This window comes from Rhinolophus sinicus, chromosome 17 (genome assembly GCF_057876585.1).
Source record: "Rhinolophus sinicus isolate RSI-liver-muscle chromosome 17, RSI-T2T, whole genome shotgun sequence".
NCBI lineage: Eukaryota > Metazoa > Chordata > Mammalia > Chiroptera > Rhinolophidae > Rhinolophus > Rhinolophus sinicus.
This window is the reverse complement of record NC_142517.1, coordinates 174,754,455-174,773,879: the sequence shown is the minus strand read 5'-3', so window position 1 is coordinate 174,773,879 and position 19,425 is coordinate 174,754,455. Positions and strand designations below refer to the sequence as shown.

The 19,425-nt window shown below is 38.9% G+C and overlaps 2 protein-coding genes across 5 annotated transcripts in view; one reads left to right on the top strand and one right to left on the bottom strand.

The window, feature by feature from the left end:
• HIBCH (3-hydroxyisobutyryl-CoA hydrolase) overlaps positions 1–12,457 on the top strand; it is a 75,707-nt gene extending 63,250 nt beyond the window's left edge. For 2 of the 3 annotated variants that reach the window (XM_088793802.1, XM_019740711.3), the window contains 3 exons: positions 4,727–4,846; positions 8,935–8,968; positions 11,831–12,457. In XM_088793802.1, coding sequence (XP_088649928.1) covers positions 4,727–4,846; positions 8,935–8,968; positions 11,831–11,946 — 270 coding nt within the window. In that variant the 3' untranslated portion in view covers positions 11,947–12,457. Of the gene's footprint in view, positions 1–4,726; positions 4,847–5,725; positions 6,363–8,934; positions 8,969–11,830 lie in introns of those variants that run through there. The other variant, XM_074339398.2, reaches the window with a different exon arrangement.
• Positions 12,458–13,329: 872 nt separating this feature from the next.
• AKAP19 (A-kinase anchoring protein 19) overlaps positions 13,330–19,425 on the bottom strand; it is a 24,852-nt gene continuing 18,756 nt past the window's right edge. For both annotated transcript variants that reach the window (XM_074339415.2, XM_019740715.3), the window contains exon 2: positions 13,330–17,414. In XM_074339415.2, the coding sequence (XP_074195516.1) occupies positions 16,962–17,243 (282 nt within the window). In that variant the 5' untranslated portion in view covers positions 17,244–17,414 and the 3' untranslated portion in view covers positions 13,330–16,961. The remainder of the gene's footprint in view (positions 17,415–19,425) is intronic.

Here is a 19,425-nt window from a genome sequence, read left to right as displayed (position 1 = left end):
GGATATAAGTCCTTTATATGTAGTACATCATATATAGTACAACATATGTATTACATATAATCTTCCTCCTATCTGTTACTTGCCTTTTCTCTCTCTTAATGGTGTCATTTAATGAATGGAAATTTTAATTTTAATGTAATTCAGCTTATTCCTTTTTCTTTTATAATTAGTTCTTTCATGTCTAGTTTAAGAAATTTTTGGCTACCCCTGCCAAGCTCTCAAAGAATAAAGCATATCACATACTAAGACTTCAGGTTTCTCAACAGCAATGGAAGCTAAAAGGCAATGGGTCATTGCCTTCTGTGTCAAGGGTTCCCAAGACCATGTGGGTTTGGTGATCCAGTAGAAGGATTTACAGGACTCAGCGTATAGTCCTCATGGCTAGGATTTAATACAGTCGAAGAACACAGAGCAAAAACAGCAAAGGGAAAAAGCAAATGGGGTGAAGTCTAGAGGAAACCAGGAGCAAGTTCTGAAGCATTTTTTTGCCAGTGGAGTCTCAGAGGACTTGCTTAATCCCTCCAGCAGCTAGTTGAGACTACACATGCGAAGTCTTCATTGTTGATTGGTCGCATAGGCGCTCGGCCTCACACACAACAAAATTCCAGACTCCCAAAAAGAAAGCAGTACTGAATCTTCTGTTCCATAAATGTAGGATGCTGCTCTATTTAGATCTTCATTCATTTCTCTCAATAATGTTTTCTAATCTTCATAGGAGACTTGCATTTTCACATCTTTCATTGGATTTATTCCTAGATATTTGATGTGTTTTGATGCAATTATAAATGTAATTTTAAAGTTTTATTTTCTATTTGTTGAGCTATGTAAGTATAATTGAAATTAAATTTCGTATATTGCCCTTGTTTGCTAAACTCACTTATTCTAATAGTTGTAGATTACTTTGGATTTTCTATATATGTAATGATGTAATCTTTCCTTCTTTCTTCATTTCTTACCTTCCTTTTCCTTTCTTCTTTTTTTCTGTCCCTTCCCCCTCCCTTCTTCATGCCTTGTTTCCTCCCCCAACCGCACCCCACACCCAGCTTCCTATACTAGCTAGCACCTCCAAGCAAAATGTTTAACAGAAGTGATGATTGCAGCCCTCTTTGTCTTATTCCCAGTCTCAGGGGGAAAGCTTTTAAGAACATTAAAAATGTTGATTGTTGTAGGTTTTCTGTGGATATTCTTTATTAACTATAAGGAAGTTTCTTCTGTTCCTAATCAGCTGGGAGGTTTTATGTAATTATTTTGAATGAGTGTTGGATTTTATCATGAGCCATTTTGCTGCATCTATTGAGATGATCGTATGATTTTTCTTTTACCTTTATGGGTACATTAATTTTTGATAAGCAAAAGTTTTTAATTTATAGAAGTCTAAGTTAACTTATTTTTCTATTTCTATTTCTATTAATTTTTTCACATATCGTTATCTAATAATTCCAACACAATTTGTTAAAAAGACTTTCTTCTTTCACGTTGGATTGCATTGGTGCCTTTTGTCAAAATGAAATGATCATATAGACTGGGAACTATTCTAGGGACAATGACTAACTTTTGAGTATTGAACTAATTTTGCATTCCTGAAATAAGCCTCATTTGGTCATGATGTATTATCCTTTTTACATATTGCTCGATTTCACTTACTAATACTTGCTTAGGATTTTTACATCATGTTTAGGAGATAAATTGGTCTGTAATTTTTCTTGTAATTTCCATGTCAGGTTTTGGTAATTAGGTTATACTAAATTCATAAAATTGGGAAGTGTGCCCCTTTTTTCTATTTTTTGGAAGAGTTTATATAAATTTTTTTTATCAGTGAAGCCATCTGGACCTGAATTTCTTTGTTAGAAGACTTTTAATTATTGATTAAATTTCCATATAGGACTATTCAGATGTATTTTCTTCTTGGGTCAGTTTTGGCAGTATATATTTTTCAAACCATATGTTACTTTCATTTAAATTGTTGAATTTATTGGGAAATTGATCATGATATCTTTTAATGTCTGAAGTACCAATAGTGATTGCTTTTTAATTAGTGCTACTACTTCCTCTTTTTCTTTCCCCAACCCACCATCCCATATACATTAGTTTTTCTTCTTTATATTTTCAGGTTCTTGACTGGTCAGAATACTTGTTGTGAAAAACAGAGTCCACACCAGGAACTCTGAGCAGAAGGGAGTTGTTAAGGGGAATCATAGATACCTAATAATATTAAGGGGAATAATAGATAGTTCACAAAACCTTTGGGATACCTAAACAGAAAATGTTTAATTTTACCCATCAGAAAGGTGGAACTTACATCGAAGGGAACTGTTAAAATGTGAAGAAAGTGTTCTAAAAATTGGGGACAGCCATAAATGAAAGACTTAATTAGAAACTCTTTACATTAACCAATTGTAATATAGAACATGAGTTTGTTATTTTGGGTTTTTGATATCTGTTGATTTAACTAGTATAAACGAAAAAACTCAGAAGATCGTTTTCTAAGATTGCATAGTGAATCGGAGAAAGAGTTGGAGCTTAACTGTCTGTATAATCCTTCAGTCAGCCCTGTGGCCTCTTGGTAGAGTTCTTCTATTTGTATCAATAAGCGTGTTGAATATTGTTTTTCTCTTGGTAATGTAGGTAATATTACTGAGTGCTCCAGTAGATTCCTGAGGGTAGAGGCAGAGGCAGTATCCTGAGTTTTCCTTTCGTTTGAAATGCTTTTTGAGTGCAAGGATCCTGTCCTGTTTGTTATTGTCTCCCTGGAAGTGTCTAACGCATGCTCAGTAATAGATGTTCAGTAATATTGTTGAATTGAGAAGAGAATGTGAATCATTGGATAAAAATAAAGGAAAAACAAGTTAGCTTTTTGAGATACAGGAGACAACTAATCTTTAAAGCATCAGATAAATTGGTTAGAAAACTGACCAGTGTTCTACCAAGAAGCAGAAATGCATTCACTAGGTTGTGTGAGTGTAGGAATATACCCACACACATTTCTTGCATAGCTAAAGTTCTAGGTCCTAATCATTTATCAATGTGTTCCCTTATTAATGAACAAAGCTATATTATGCGATCTCCTTAACACTCTTCTGGCATTCCCTCTTTGATTCCTCTAACACATGTCTCACTTCCTTGCCAAGGGAAATACCCCCTCTATATCTCGTTCTAAGCTTTCCTGCCTCCTCTAGGAACGAATTGCATCAGCCATCTCCCTCTTTCATTATCTTCAGTTCTACCTTCTTGGGTTAGTGACACATTTTTTTCTGCCATTATTTTCAAAGCTTTCCTGCCCTTACAAAAAGACTTCCCTTAACTCTTTTTTTTCCTGCCGTCCTTTTGTCGTCCCTTTTGCCATCAAAATTACTACACAAACAAGTTTTTATTCATTTCTTCTCTTCATCACCTTGATGCAGTGTCCGCTTTTCCATCTTTGTTCTTTTTCACATTTCTTCAGCCTCTGACATCCTTGACTACTTTTATAGCCTCATGTAATAGAAGGAAGTGGGTTTTGGAGTTAACAGGCTTGGATTTGGATTCCTGCTCTGTGTGATCTTGGACAAATTCATATCAGAGTCAGGTTTCCTTATTTGTAAAATGCACATGTGAATGTACTTACCTGTTTTGCTTGGTTTCTGACACATTGCACTATCCTGTATTGATCGTACCATTTGGGAAGGGACAGTAGTATTATCGCCATTTAACAAATGAGGGCGTTAAGGGTAATCATGTAGGAGGTTGTGGAGCTGGGGTTCCCCCCAGCACTGTCTGACTCTAGAGTCCGAACCCTCAGGCTGTATGCTCAATGCCAGCAAACTTAGAGTTGTTCGAAATTACAATGTCCTTGGGGTGTTGGTACGCCAGTTTCTTCTTATGTCTGTCTTATGAAAATATTTTTAATTCATATACCTGACCCTTGAACAACATGGGTTTGAACTACACAGGTCCACTGATACGCAGAGTTTTTTCAATAAACACTGTAAATGTATTTTCTCTTATGATTTTCTTAACATTCTCTTTTCTCTAGCTTACTTTATTGTACATGTAGTGGGAGCTCTCGCAGCAGCTGTTGTAGTCTCAGGCATACACATTTATTGGTCTAGGAATAGCACCTTTAAATTCACAAGGAAGTGACATAGCATTGTAGCCAAGCAGTTAGGCTTAGAAGTCTTATTTTATTAAACATTTAAATATGATAGAAGAGTATGTCACAGTACCTTGAATAGGTTTCTCTCCTTACTTCCAAAGTAAGTGCATTTATTTATAGGTGAAGACTGTAGTTAAGACACTTGTATAGAGTCACAGAGTGGGAAGGACATGCTCATGCTACGGTATTTCTACTGTATCTTCTTTATGTTACAAACGGAAATGCCCTCTGATATATTAGTGGTTTCTAAGCTGTGTATTAAGTTGATTTAAGCATAATCACTATTTGAGCACTTGGTTGAGATCATAATTCATATCAGGCAAGCTACAAAATGTAGATTTATTATTTAAGTTATAGGTATAGATTTTATTCCACTGGTGAAATGATCTGTTTTCTAATTGTGAGGGGCTAGAAAACCTGTATTTGGTGCTTTGGCAGGATTAGGCTAAGGCGTAATCTCACTTTTATGAGACTGTCATATCAAATTCTGTGAAGAAGCAAATTTTAATACGATTTATATCAAAACTCACCTAGTTTCTTACAGACAATAAAGGAACTATTGATCTAAAATTAGTAAAAATTTTTCTCTAATAGGCAATTAATAAAATGTCTCCAACATCCCTAAAGATCACACTAAGGCAACTCATGGAGGGGTCTTCAAAAACCTTGCAAGAAGTATTAACTATGGAATATCGGCTGAGTCAAGCTTGTATGGTAAGAATTTTTTTTTAAGTTTATCATTGTCTAGTTAGGAACATAACATAAGCTCACTGCAGAACTGAAATACAGGGAAGGATAAGAACATTAAAAGTACCTGTAAATTTACTCTCTGAAAACACAGCAGGCCGGTTAGCTTAAGGTATGTGGAAGTATCGCTCCCAGATTGTTACTAATCCTTTATGAAATAGCAGTTACATTTGCAGGTAAGTGGAAGGCCGCTCACCTCATGTGGAATTCAAAATAGAAATTAACCATTTTTCAAGCATGGTCTCTGACCTTGGGCAAGAAGTATAAGCTCTCTATATCTGAATTCCATCATTGGTAAAACGAGGGGTGGGAGGGGGGGAGAGAGGGGAGATGAGAAAAACTGAGACTAAAATGTATAAAATGCACAAAGGGAAGTTATTAGTCTGTTACATGTTTTAACTAATAGATTAGCATTGAAAGTACCATTGTAAAAACACTTAACATAGACAGTAATCACAGAGAATATTATTGGTTTCATGAAACATAGCCGAGTTACAGTGATTTCTTCTTTGAGATAAACTCTTTAAAAGCAGAATCGTCCCTTTTATGTTATATGTAGAGGGCCTTCAGATTAATAAATTTATGGCCTAAAGGAAATATTTTAGTAACTAGAAAAAAATCCCTAATGGACTTTCATGTCTTGAAATAGTTACTAAGATATTCAGAGTAGTTCCTTTTACCATAAAGTTCTATTAGTCATATCTTAAAGTCACTTCTGGAAGGATAGAAATGGCCGCCGAGGTCTATTGTAGTAGGTACTATGATAGACACTTTATGTGCATTCTCTGCATTAAATCTTCTACCATCTCTAGAAGGGTAGGTACTGTTACTGTCTCCATTTTACAGATGCGGAAATGCATAGAGGAGTAACCTGCCCAAGGTGGTACAGAGACATGGCGTGTGAAACCAGGTGGTTTTACTCCAAGGCCTGCATCTCCACCACTACTGGTCTACCTCACACAGCCCATGTCTTTCACTGTGCACGCAGGGCACTGGTTTGATTGAGTCCCTTCTTCCTTCCTTCTCCCAGCAAATATGTTAGCTGTGCGCCAGGCACTGTGCTAAGAGATTCACTGTTGAAAGAATGACACTGTCCTTGTTCTTATGGGATTTATAGTCTACTGAGACTATAAAGAACAAGTAAACAAAATAAATAAAAGAATTACAAATTGTGGTAAGTGCTCTAAAAGAAATGTACGGGGTTGGTGATAGACAATGCTGCAGAGACAGGAGGGAGTCGGGAGACAAAGGGAAACCTTTAAAAAAGTAGGGCAGCTACAGGTGAGACTAATATAATATTGTATGTTAGCTATATTTTAATAAAAATCTTTGGCATAAAAACAAAATCTGAAAAAAACCAGTAGGGAAGGGAAGACATCTTTGAGGTGTCACTCATCTGTGACCTGAAGGGTGAGAAATGAGTATGCTGGGAAGCCTCTTGGGTTTCAGCAGGGAGTGATTTGGTTTAAGGTAACGAATGCTGCTGAGTGGAGATGGGGTTCGGGGGGTGGAGGGGTGGGGGAGGAGGGGTCAAGAGCGGATGTAGAAACCAGGTGTGAGTGTATTGCAGTCATCCAGGTGCAGCATAGAGTGGCTTAGTGGCTCAGACTAGGGTGGAGCAAGGGAGAGAAGTAAATGGACTTGAGACACACGGAGGAGATAGAAATGATAGGCCTTGGTGATGGACGTGAGGGAAAGAATGCATTTGGGAGTTGGAGCTTAGAGATGTGCGTTAGAGATTTAAATCTGAAAGACTTTAGCACCAATTATAAAAAAGTCTTAGAGATTATTTGCTTTAACAAATAAGAGTGCTCGCCATGTGCCAGCACCAGGAATACATAGGTGAACAAAACAGACGAAATCTTTGCCCTCTTGGAACTTACTTTCTCCTGAGGGACATAAATTAAAAACAGGTAATAAATGTGTAAAATGTGCTGTTTATAAGTACTAAGAAGAAAAAGTAAAGTGGAAGGGAGGATATAGAGTACATACAGAAGAGAGGGGAGCGTTGGACTTGTAGATGGGTGATCAGAAGGCCTCACTGAGAAGATGCCTTTTGAGTAAAATCCTGAAAGAAGTGAGGGGGCGAACTGTGCAGGTATCTGGAGGAAGAACATCCAGGAAGATGACACCCCAAGTAAAGCCTCAGATGTGGGCGCCTGCCTGCCTGTTCTGGAAACGTCAGGGAGGCCTTGTGGATGGAGTGGCTTGGGGGGGTCAGTGAGAGAGAGAGAGAGATGAAGTCAGAGCTCACAGGGTAGGGAAATGTGGCCTCGAAGGTCTTTAGGAGACTTTGGCTTTTGTTCTGAGTTAAGTGGGAAGCACTTTTTGGAGTAGAGCAGTCACATGATCTTAATTTGTAACAGAATCGATCACTCAGCTGCTAATGTGTTGAGTATTGAATGAATAGATAAGATCATATAGAAGGAAAATGAGAGACCCCTGATCTGAGACCCAAGGAGCTCCAACATTTCGAAGTGAGATGGAGGAGAAAAAGAAGTGGAAGAGAGAAAGGACAGACGTAGGGGGACCAGGGAGTGCGGTGTCATGAAAGCAAGGGGACTGTTTCAAGGAGGAGGGAGCCTGCCGAAGCCTCCAGTAGCTGAGGATAAAGGCCTCCTTTGCCTTTGGCAGCACTGACGTTCCGGGTGATTTGGGCAGGCCATTTCAGAGGATTGTCGGAGCAGAAGTTAGTGTGGCCAGCTGGAGAAGAAAGGAGTAAATGGGATATAAAGAAGTGGAGACTCTATACGAGTCTTTCTTCTTCGAACAGAAATAAAGTATAATAGAAGCTGGGACTGTAGAATCAAGTGCGGTTTCTTTTTTATTTTGTAAGGTGGGGAGATACTAGAACAGGTTTGTACATGATTGAGAATGATCCAGTAGGGAGAAAAAGATTACGTTGATGATATTAATAATAGTTAACATTTACTGAGCACTTCCTATATGTCAGCACCGCTGGGATATGGATCAAGATAATCCTGTGATGAATGTGTTGATACTGCCATTTCAGGAAACTGGGAGTTGGAGAAATGACTATACCAAGGTCACACAGTTGCTGTGTAGTAGAGCCAGGAGGTGAACCCAGATCTTTGAACTGCATGCACTCAGCCACTAAGTTACATTGCCTACCTTGATGATGCCAGGAAAGGAAAGGGATGGATAACCTTCTCAGGCAGAGTCCCTGAGAAGGCCAGAGGGCATGTGTGTGGGAATGCAGGGGAGGGCTGGCCTTTTTTGTTTTCTTAATTTTAGTTTCAGGGGTACAAAACAATGTCATAGCCTTTGAAAGGCGGGTGGTCCCTTCCTCCAGAGTCAGGACAGAAGAGTCATGGTGCAGGCGGCTGTAGCTGGGCTGCAGGTGTTTTACTGGTGGGAAGAAGAGAGCGCTCATGGCTTAGGGCTTCTCTCTCCTTTTTTTTTTTTTTTTTTTTTTTTAAATGAAGTAGAAGGTAAAGTCATTGCCGAGAATATAGTAAGAGTAGAGTTTTCTAGGGGTAGAGGTTGAGACAGAAGACAGTGTAAACCATTATCTTGGGGAGTTGGGAAGAGAACATGGTTGTTGGGCAATTTTCCAAACGTTTGAGATCCGTGATCATGAATTGGAAGTGAAACAAGTCACACTTGTATGATTTTTCTGCAGCAAAGATTTAACTGCTCAAATGCAGGCAGAGGTAACTGGTAGGGCTCCACTGGGGCTGCGATTTTGCAAAGACCGAATAAAGGGAGGAAAGGTTTTGAGGGAGATGAGGACATTTTTAGGGAAAAGTGACCATATTAATGGACTGGGGAAACTGGGCTGCATGAAGATCAAAGTGAAGCCAGAACAAATGGTGAGAAAGCCATAGGATCAGTGGAGCTCAGTAAAATGCTGGGCTTGCCGCAGTGGAGATACTTGAGCAAATAAAGATAGGAGAGTGGGTTTTCAGAGTGGGTCCAGTGTCTGGTGTCATGGCGGAGCTTGTGGCCATGGGAGTGGGAGGCAAAAGTGCACCCACTTTAGAGAGAGGTCCTCAGGAATAAGGATGCCCCATTTCATCTCAATTTTCTTTCAGGGAGGACACGACTTTCACGAAGGCGTTAGGGCAGGTAAGTGATACTTGTTTTCTTGCTGGCTATTATGGAAATAGGTTTTGTGAGCATACACTGTTAAATATGATAGTTGTTTAATTAGTGAAAATTAGACTTCTATAAAATTGGCAAGATTTAAAAAAACGAAATACTACTAATTGCCATATAAGGGAAGATAAGTCTTTGAAACCAATATTGTTTAAAAAAATCAAATAACCTGGTCACTGCTCCCTAAGTTATACGTAAGAGTCATAATCCTGCTCCTACTTTCATGTGGATTGCCTCTGCTACGTGTAGCATGAGCTTGTAACTCGCTCTGCTGCTGACGCCCTTGAAAGGTACATTTATTTCCTTGCAAGAAGCCCTCACGTCCCCTACCCTTCCTGTCTCCTTCGTTCTGGCCTGGCGTAATCCCAGCAGCGTCAGACCCTCATCCACCCCCTCGCCTGTACCTGAGCAGGTAAACACTGACCTTGAGAAAAACCATGACCTTATTAGTAATGTCTGCTAATGTTTTTATTAATTTTTATTTTTGCTTGTCTTCAAAGGTAGTATACTTAGAAAAGGCAAGTGAAGTGTTTTTTTTAAATATTCCTAGCAAATTTGCAGTAATTTCTTTTATGTATATGCCCATATCCCTATAAATAAGAGCTGTTATTTCTGTTGTATGAGTTCTTTCCCTCTGCATGTATTTTGCATATCTAATTTTCTTATATTTTTTTATTGATCAGACTCTAGGTATACTTAATCTGAATAAAGGTTATGTTCTCTGAGCTTTAAACTTTGATAAACACTGGTCACTGCTGTAGAATTCTCTTAATTTATGGCATGACATAATATCAGAAATCAGCAGTGGGTTCAAATCCTTTCAGAGGACACATGGAGTTGAGTCAGAGGAGAGAACAATGTTTTACAGAAACCAAGTAAAATATGCATTTTCCCCATTAATTCCCAGCATGTGGATCAGAGGCCAGACTTACGGTTTTAGAAGGACCTGTGTGGTACTTCGGTTATGTTGCTCAAGAATTCATTATATGTTTACAGCAGCCCTTCTTAAACTTAAAAAAAAAAAAAATAGTATTGTTTTTAGATAAACTGTCAGTTATTTTAAGGAAAGAATTGAAACCAAGCGGCATGAAGTTCTGATTTATAACGCAGGTGCTTATCAAGCTACTTTTTAATGAAGAGAAAGTGTGTTGCCTCATCTTTCCGCACAACCTTTTTATTCAGAAAGCGTTCTATTCTGGGGAAAACTGGTGTTCTTGCGTAACCAAAATGTTGCTACAATTTCCTAATTATAAACCATATTAGTAAATTAGGTAAAATAAACAAAGCAAATTAGGGAAATGGTTGCCAGAAATTCTTACTATTAACATCTAGAACAGACTTCTTTCTAGTTATAGAAGAAAATAAAAATGGATTATTTTAGCAGCCCTACAGAGCTACCAAATGGAACTTCAGTGGGTGCCTCATGAGACCTGAAAAACCTGAGCTGTCTGCATGGCAAGAAGTTGCCATTATCTCTGCTAGGTAAAAGTTTGTGTTAGTTTGAAATAAAATAGCACCAGAGTTTATTACTATTCTCTTCCCTTTCGCCCTTCAGTGGACGGTCAAGGAGGTAGATATGGTAGCACTGGCCAGAGGGCTTAAAAGGGAAGAGATTCTTGTAGAAATCTCCAGAGTTGTTTTTATTTTGTCCAGGGAATGTAAAACTTTCAAAGTTGGCAGGGATTACAGCCTCAGTGTTCAGTATATTACAACATGATCTGATGATACCAGAATCCCAAAGTTAGGCAGCCAGACTTAAAAACCTCCAGTATCCACATTTAATTATTCATAAAGCCCCCTGCCCGCTCCCCCACCTCCTGAGGCTGCCTGCTTCCTTGTTCCCCAGATCACTTCTTTAATTATTTAGCCTTTTAATGCTAAATGCGGTCTTTTAGGTTCACTGTAGCGTTTGTATGTTTAAATATTTTCATGCTTCACCAGAATTACACACATTTTAAGCATGCTTGAAATTCCCTACCATACTAAATACAGCCCCCTTCCCTTTAAACAAAAAATTGTTTGAGATAATTGTAGATTCCTGTGCAGTTGTCAGAAATAATACAGATAGGTCCTGTGTACCCTCCCCCAGTTTCCCACATGGCAGCGTTTGTATAAATAGTATATTGTCACAGCCAGGAAATGGCCATGACCCTCACGTGTTAAAGGAGAGCTTGCAGATTGCCTCATACTCACAGTCCTGTGGGGATACCACACTAAATGATGACTACACTGAAATAAGAGAAAATGGGTTTCTCATGATAACCTGAAGGCGGTCTGGTATTTTAATTCAGAGCTGTGTTATCTACAGGGCTCAGCAAAATGGCAGTATCCACATTTAATTATGTATAAAGTTCCTTTTCCTCTACCCTAAGTGATTTTCCTCTCATATCACTGTGGAGACGCTTAGAAGGCAGATCTGGGCCCTCCACCTTCTCCTGCCTTCCCTTTAAACCACACCAACTTTAGTTTTAGCTGTTTTATAGCAGGGAGATTTCATTTACAGTTTTGTTTGAAGAAGGAAAGAGTCCTAACTGAGCCTTAAGCCACTGCATTAGTTCAGTGGGCGGGATTCAAGCAAGCGACATTAGGCTTTGCAGGTTAGAAAGTAACCACATGGCCGTCATCAGGGCATTGCTATCCGTCCCAACGCTGTGCGGGCTGAATTTATAAGAAAAATGAAACACATACAAAACTTCAAACTTTGTAGAAAAAGAATAAATGTGCTATAGAAAAATACGCCTAGTAAAAGATAGTTTCTGTCAATTCAGTTAATTAAAATCTTGTAATACCAGAAAGAAGTGAACTAACATTTCTTATGTCTTCACTTGACAGTTTTAATAGATAAAGACCAGAGTCCAAAGTGGAAACCAGCTGATCTAAAAGAAGTTACTGATGAAGATTTGAATAATTACTTTAAATCTCTGGGAAGCAATGATTTGAAATTTTGAAGTGACTGGATGTTGAAGGTATTATTTTGGAGCAGGGGTCGGCAAACTACGTACGGCACATGGCCCACATCTGGTCTGCTGCCTGTTTTTCATATATCCCACCAGCAGAGAATGCTTTCTGCGTTTTTAAATGGTTGGAGAAAGAAATCAAAGACTAGTATTTCATGACATGTGAAAAATTACATGAAATTCAAGTATCAGTGTCTATAAATGAAGCTTTATTGGGACACAGCTGTACTCATCTATTTCTGTATTACTTATGGCTGTTTTGAGTAGTTGCAACAGAGATTGTAAGGCCTGCAAAGCCTGAAATATTTACTATGTGGTCCTTCCAGAAAAAGTTTGCCAACCCCTGTTTTAGAAGATGGGAAATTTGAAGGCCTTGAGAGATTCTTGAGTTAGTATATCTAATTAAAATGGGAACTTCATGTTTTGGCTTTGGGTAGTGGTTTATATGTTGATTAAATACAATTATGTATAGATTATAAAAAAATAAAAACCCTGAAAATTTTTTGGATATTGTGTTCATGCTTCATAGAATATTCTCCGTATATAAATCTATTTTGAAATAATTATGAGTTACTATAACAGAAGTGTTTGTTTCATAACATTAATTTCAGGCAAAGAGAAGAGGTTTTTATGAAAAGGCCTTGGCCTTTCTTAAAGTTAACCCCAGTCCCTTCCTGTGGTGAAAGTAAAAGCACTATTTCTTATTGTTTGCAATATTTGCTAATCTGGCAGAATGAAGAATTAGGAAATTCCAATCTCTAACAGACACTCTGCTTTCTGCAATTTACATCAAACTTTTGTGTGATAACAGTTATTTGTCCTTACACAGTTCATATCAGGAGGACAAAAGGACTTTTCGTTTAAAGTCGAAATACCTTCAATAATTGGTACTGTTGACTGATAACTTAAGGTGTTTTTTTTCACATTATAGTCATCTGTTTATTTTAATTGAATGGTTTGTGTCTTTAAAATAAGGTTTTTTTGAGGTAGGCAAGAAACTGCAAGGTGTTCTAGACTTGGGACGTCAAAGTCAAGGTAAGAATAATTTTTAAGTTAAAGGTCAGTTTCTCATTTATTTTTTAACTTGTAGAGTTTCTCCTTCCCTCAGAAACTAAGAGAACATAAGGTTTATAAGACAAAAAGTGGCAGCACTGGAAACAACATCAAAGATTATATCCTGTACCTTTTCATGGATGAGGAATTGTAGTCCAGAAGGCATTGCTTTAGGTTTTGTTCTTAATATATTAAACATGAAGGACTTTTCTTCCCAAAAATTTAGAAACAGATTGGGAATAAAGATGCCATGATAATGGACATGTTTACATTTATATTCTTAAAGTTCCTATATTGGAACTGAATGATTGAAGAAATTACTCGCATAAATGAATTTTTATTCACTTTATATTTGTTAGAAATGCAGAAAATGTTAAGTCCTTCATGTTAAAAGATTTGAAAGTACACACTGTTGAAAAGCATTTGCTTACTTCAATTAAATAAGAACTCATAGCTAGTTGCAACTAGACTTTTACTGTACAGTTATAAAAAAAGTATTTTCACAAAAATATTTGGGAAAAATATACCCTTTCATAGCTAAGTCTTACAGGGAAGAGAATCTGTTAACAAAACTTGAACTTTGCAAAGTAAGATACAGGGAGAGCGTCTGAGCTTGTGCCCAATGCTCCAAACCAGGTATGTCCTATGTGGCCACACAAATACAAGGTGAGGGCATTATGATTAAGCAAACATTGTATTTGTTAGAAGTGTTTTTAAATTACTGTTCCTTGACATTATTTATAATGTGTCTCTAACTTTTGATTTCTAAAACCATATAATACAAAAGTATAGTTCCCTCCATTTCATAAAGTGTCAATGATTCTGAGGATACGAGTACCACGTTTTGTTCATTCAGTGTGTCTATTTTTAATACTAATAAGGCAGTTTGACACAAATTATGCATTTGGGATTAACATCATTTTTATCCCCTTCAAAATTGTGCTTTAAGTGCTAATAACAACCATAGGTAGTTTGCAGAGAACTAACTGGTAAGGCAACTGAAAGTGGAGAGAGAGCTCCTAGCACAGGCCTACAACTGAAAGGTATTGTGCACAAGCGACCCTGAGCGGGGAGAGCACACGGTGAGGTGATCTGAGGCTTCGTTAAGTGAGGAATTGGCCCTTGGCCCGTTTCCTCTAATAAACTGCTTCTACCGTTGTCACCTGCAGGTTCTCTGTCCTGCTGGTGGCTCCTCGGCCCCTCTCCTGGTTGATGTTGAGGGGACAGACGCAGTGGTTGGGTGTGTGTCAGCGTGGTACAGAAAGGAACTTGCTCCTGCGTCCTTTCCCTAAGTTGGAAACTTGTTTTTGCAGTGCGTCTTCTGATCGGGTTTGCACTCGTGCTGTTTCTTGTGCTATTTTCCTCACGGTCCTTTCCCTCACGATTTGGTCATATATGCATATTTCATTTGTGTTTGTGATGTATGTTGGAACAAATGTTTCCCTTTCCAGTAGCTAATAATTCTTTGTCTTCTGTTTTATGTCTCCTCTCTCAAGTAGTCCTTCTACTCTTTTATTATTCATACAGGACCTTTAAAATGAAGTCAATTCAATATTTAAGTATGAAGGTATGAAAGAAGCTGAATTATCCTGCCAAAAATGTCCTTCTCTACCTTGTCATCAAGGCCAAACTACATCTGGGTAACTACCACATGGAGTACAGATTCTTTATCCAGCTCTTTCTCCTGCCTGCCCCCAACTTGGTTTATCCACTGACACTGTGCCAGCCTTGCAGCTCCTGCCCATTTCCAGACAGGTGTCTGTATGTCACAGGATACATACTCTGTTAAAATGATTCAGGAGCGAGGGGGTGGTGTTCAGCGACCCAGCTGGACTGCCTTAGTGTCAGGGTGGCAACAGAATTTAGACGTGTAGCTACATATGGTTCTGGCGGGCATCCCTGTTACACCCCTGGGAACGGGCCCAGGGCACAGGAGGAACCTGAGGTTAAAACATTCAGCTATAACCAAAACCCAGGAGTCTATGTCCATATGTGTGCTGAAAATTTTCATATCATGTGCTGCTTTTATATGGCTTTGCCTTATCTTATATACCTAATTTTATCTTTCAGCAAATGACTTTGTAGCAAATGTCCTGATGTGAGATATAAAATGAATGAAAAATGGCAACATCTAAGCTTTTGTCTGAGTCACTATAAATACTCAAAAACCTAAATTTTTCTTCATGAGCTGGAAATATGTTTTGCAGTTTTAGGAAACTTTCTGTTCTCAGCCTTAGGACTTATAACATATATTTCCTTGTATAAATGGGTGTGGGTTTTCTATTTTATGAGTTAAGATGGCAAGTACAATAGGACAGTACAAATCCTGGGACTAGGCAAAATGCAAGTTGAATGACCAGGTATCCAAAGACAACAGAAAGATGGCACATCACTCACTTCAAAGATGTTTCTTGGACCTTGTAAGTTGGAGAATTCACTATTTGTGGATTTCAAAGTATGATTGTTAAAATTAGATATAGCATTTCTGCCGGCTTAAAAGGCCAAATACGTATTTATCTCAGTAAAGTGGTCACAAGCCTTTCTCTGCCTTCCTTTAGATTTTAATGACAAGGGTCTGTGTATCTTAAAAGGATCTAACGCACATGGGCTTAAATAATTCCCTTTCCAGTTAAACTCAATGTGTAGCAAATCTTCATGAAAAGATAATTCGAGAGACTCAGTCCCAATTTTCCTACAAGTTATGTCTTAGTATCTTCTTCCCTCTCTCCCCATTTTTTTGTCACCATTGATCTCAAATAGTACTAATTCTTTAAAACCAAGCTTCCAAAAAAGGCAGCCTAATTTATAAAAAATAGTATAGTATATGGCTGTAAATGCCCTCTGGGCATTGTTACCATAAAAAAAAAATACGTAAGTACTGTTTTTGGAGTAAATGTGAGGTGACTATAGCTTTATCTTATCAATAGAAAAAAAAGATAATTACTCCATAGAAACGGCAATTTACAAAAGTGTTTGATCTTTTGTAATACAACACTGAATTTTCATTCATAATCTGGTCCCACAGTGATTTGGTGACTGCCCCACTAGTCAATAAAAAAATGGGAAAGAGTCCCATATACCAACCCTCTGCATCTGTGAGACAGTAAAGCTTAATGTGCTTTCAGCGCTGTGACCAGGTTCTGCTTCCTACCTTGCCAACTGGGGCTTCTGTTTATAAAAGGTACCCAAACTTGTTTTCTTGTATAGTGATATCACTGGGCTTAATTCAGTGCAATAAACATTAATGCCATAATTCTGTAAATTATCTTGTGAAATTTACACAAAATCTGAGTCATCCAATAATAGCTGTGGTCAGTTAGGGCCCTGAGGTTCAAGGTGATACTTACGTTTGAGGATGAAAAGCATAACTATTTTACTAAGGACGGTTCAAGGTGGACCTCTTCTACTTGGGTTGCTTTCTAATGCTTGATCATTTGTGTTAAATAGGGATTCTTGACATACATGGTTTTGACAAACAAGACCCACTCACTGTTAATCTGGCTTGAGTGCCATTCATTGCCAAGGCATTTCAAGAAAAAATCCTTTTTATATCTTGGGGGTGGGGAGGTTGGTATAAATTAAATAGTTATATTAAAGGAAGGTCTTTAAACCATTTGGAAACTTAGGGCACTTTTTCATTTTTATTTCTTTGGTGATGCTATACTGTCTCAAGAAAGTGGTGTGACATACAGCTGATTAGGATGGTGCCACAGGACCTGTGTTTAATCCTTTAAAGGACTAAAATCCAAGACCAAGCAGATAGAAATTGCTGTTACCATAGAACTGCTTAAAACACATTTCATTTTAGGTATTCCTACACTCTTGATATTATCATAGACTTATTTTTACATTCAGATGGAGTCATTTGTATTTAATCGCACCACTTTTTGCTTTTGCTTCCTGTATTTAAATTAGCACCAACTAGAGCCACAGTTCAAGAAAGTGCCATCATTCTACCCCTCACTCTCAATGAATGGGATGTCACAGTACTTGATGTTGTTTTCTGCCCACTGCTGCAAGGCGTCACTCAAGATTTCCTGGGACAGGCGGTGTGCAAATTCGCAGACGACAGTTTCAGACCCTGAGGATTCCTTCGCCTCCTCTTTGCTAACTGGAGAAGGCGTCCTCGGAGGCACTCTCTCTCCTGACATGAAGCTTTCTGCACTTGCATGCCGGTTGTCACTCTCAATTGTAGTAGGAAATGGGAACGTTTGCTTTGACTTCATGCAGCCCATGTTAGGAAGAGCTTCGACCGAGCGCAGCACAGCAGTGAGTGGCAAAGACTACTTCAGCATCTTTGGAAAACACCAAACATCTGTCCCCGTGGTAACTGACCCGTGCTTTTCCACTCCGGGCCGCTTCAGAACTCAATGCCCCCGTCACCACTCTTCACATGAAGTGTTTATCTGTCAAGACAAGAAAAGTTTCATTTTGAAGGTATAGAACACAAAATGCTGTATGATTAGGTGGCATGCAGAAACAGTCCTTTTTACCACGTTGATCACGTGGACTATAGCTTTATCTTATCAATAGAAAAAAAGATAATTACTCCATAGAAACGGCAATTTATAAAATAGAAAAACATTTTTTTAAGGCCTTGAAAATTTTATAAAACTGAAAACACGGTTAAACTTTTGCAAGCTTAGATTTATTTATGTTCACCAGGGGTCAGCAAATTCTATAGTCTTTGGGCCAAATTCTAGCTGCCTGTTTTATAAATAGTTTGTTAGAAGATAGCCTTGCTCATTTGTTTACCTAGCATCTATGGCTGCTTTCAGGCTTCAACTGGCAGAACTGAGCAGTTGTGACAGACCATGGCTTGAAAGCCTCAAATATTTACCATCTGGCCCTTTACAGAAAACTTTTGCCAACCTCTGACCTGTACTGTTAAGGGAAATAAGCGTATCCGAATTTGCTCCTGCTTCAAACCTCAGGAACCTATATATCTTGGGCTGTTATTACAGTCAGGGTGTGTCCCCTGGTCAGATGCTTACAACTCAGAGTGGGACAGAGTGATGGCCTAAAACTAGTGCCCACAGCTCTAGGCAACGCACGTTAGATGTGGCAGAGCCACCTCTTTTTCTTCTGAATTAGAGATTCCCTGTGAATAGTTCAGGTTAATTTAAAATGAGGTTAAGGCTTCTCAGCCTAAATATCTCATTCTTTTGGTTGATATGTGGATGAAAAGAGGTGCTGTAATAAATCATGAGTTCCTAACTGGCCTGCTAAGGACGGTGGTCACGCCCAGGCGTAGATCTTCTTTACTGACAGGTGTTTAAGCCAGCCTTGCCCATTGTTCTTGTGCATCTGGGTTAGCACACCTTTGAAATACCCTTCAAAGGTGTGACCACCCTTAAGAGAGCACATAATCTTGTAATCCAGTCACCGCCTTGCTTCTTTCCACCTTTGTGTAATCTTCCGTACATTCCCTCCTTAATTTCAAATGCACAAAAGAAACTGCAAACTATTATCCTCTGGAATATTTTAGATCTTGCTCCCCGGTAATTGTCAATTTTAGGTCAGATAAACTCTTAACAAAAGTTCTTACAGGTTTGGACGTTTTTTATGTCAACATTTACCTGGCATCATACAGCAGGATTCCGGAGCCCACCCAGTCCACCCTGCAGACCTGGACCAGGTGCTAGGTACCAGCAGGGGCCCTCTGTGCCTCATCAGCTCCCCGCTTTGCATCGGGTGAATGGGTGAGTTTCTCTTGGAATTCCGGGTCTCCTTGCTTTAAGTAGCAAGCCATGACTTTATTTGAGCTGTTCTTAGAAAATCCTCACAGAGGATTAAGGATTGAGATAATCCAGGGAAAGGAAAATAGGTTTCTAATTTCAGTTTTTTAATTGGATTGCTTATTGAGAGTCTGAACAAAACCTTTGTTGGTTAAAGGATAGACTGAACTCTCCTTAGCTCTGAAAGAGGAAGGACACTCGCTTCCCAACCCAAATAGCCAGTTTGCTGGGTGATGATAGTTGTGGTAGATCCGCAAATCCACATGGGCACCATGAGGCATCCAGTGTGGCAACGCAGCCGATTCCTGAGAAGCCTGCGGGAGCCCTGGGGAGACAGGCAGGGCACCTGACATTGGGTTCACCTGGAGAGGGGGGCCCTGGGAAGCGTCACTGTTCTGATGAGACCTGGTAAGCGCTCTCTGGCCCTTGCTTGAGTATTCTTAGGTGACTTAAGAATTTTGGGGGGGGTTGCGTGAGGAGCATTTCCTCTAAGGCGTGAAGCAGAAATGTATATAGGGGTATACACTTCACTGGGCTTGTGTGGAGACGTGCACACGTACATATAAAGTTGGTTTCCCTAGCAGTCTGTTCAGACTCTGAAGATTTCATAATTAACGGGAAATTGTGCCTCTGAGGCCACTGACAAGCCCCAGGGTAGTCAGCCTCCCATTAATACTAA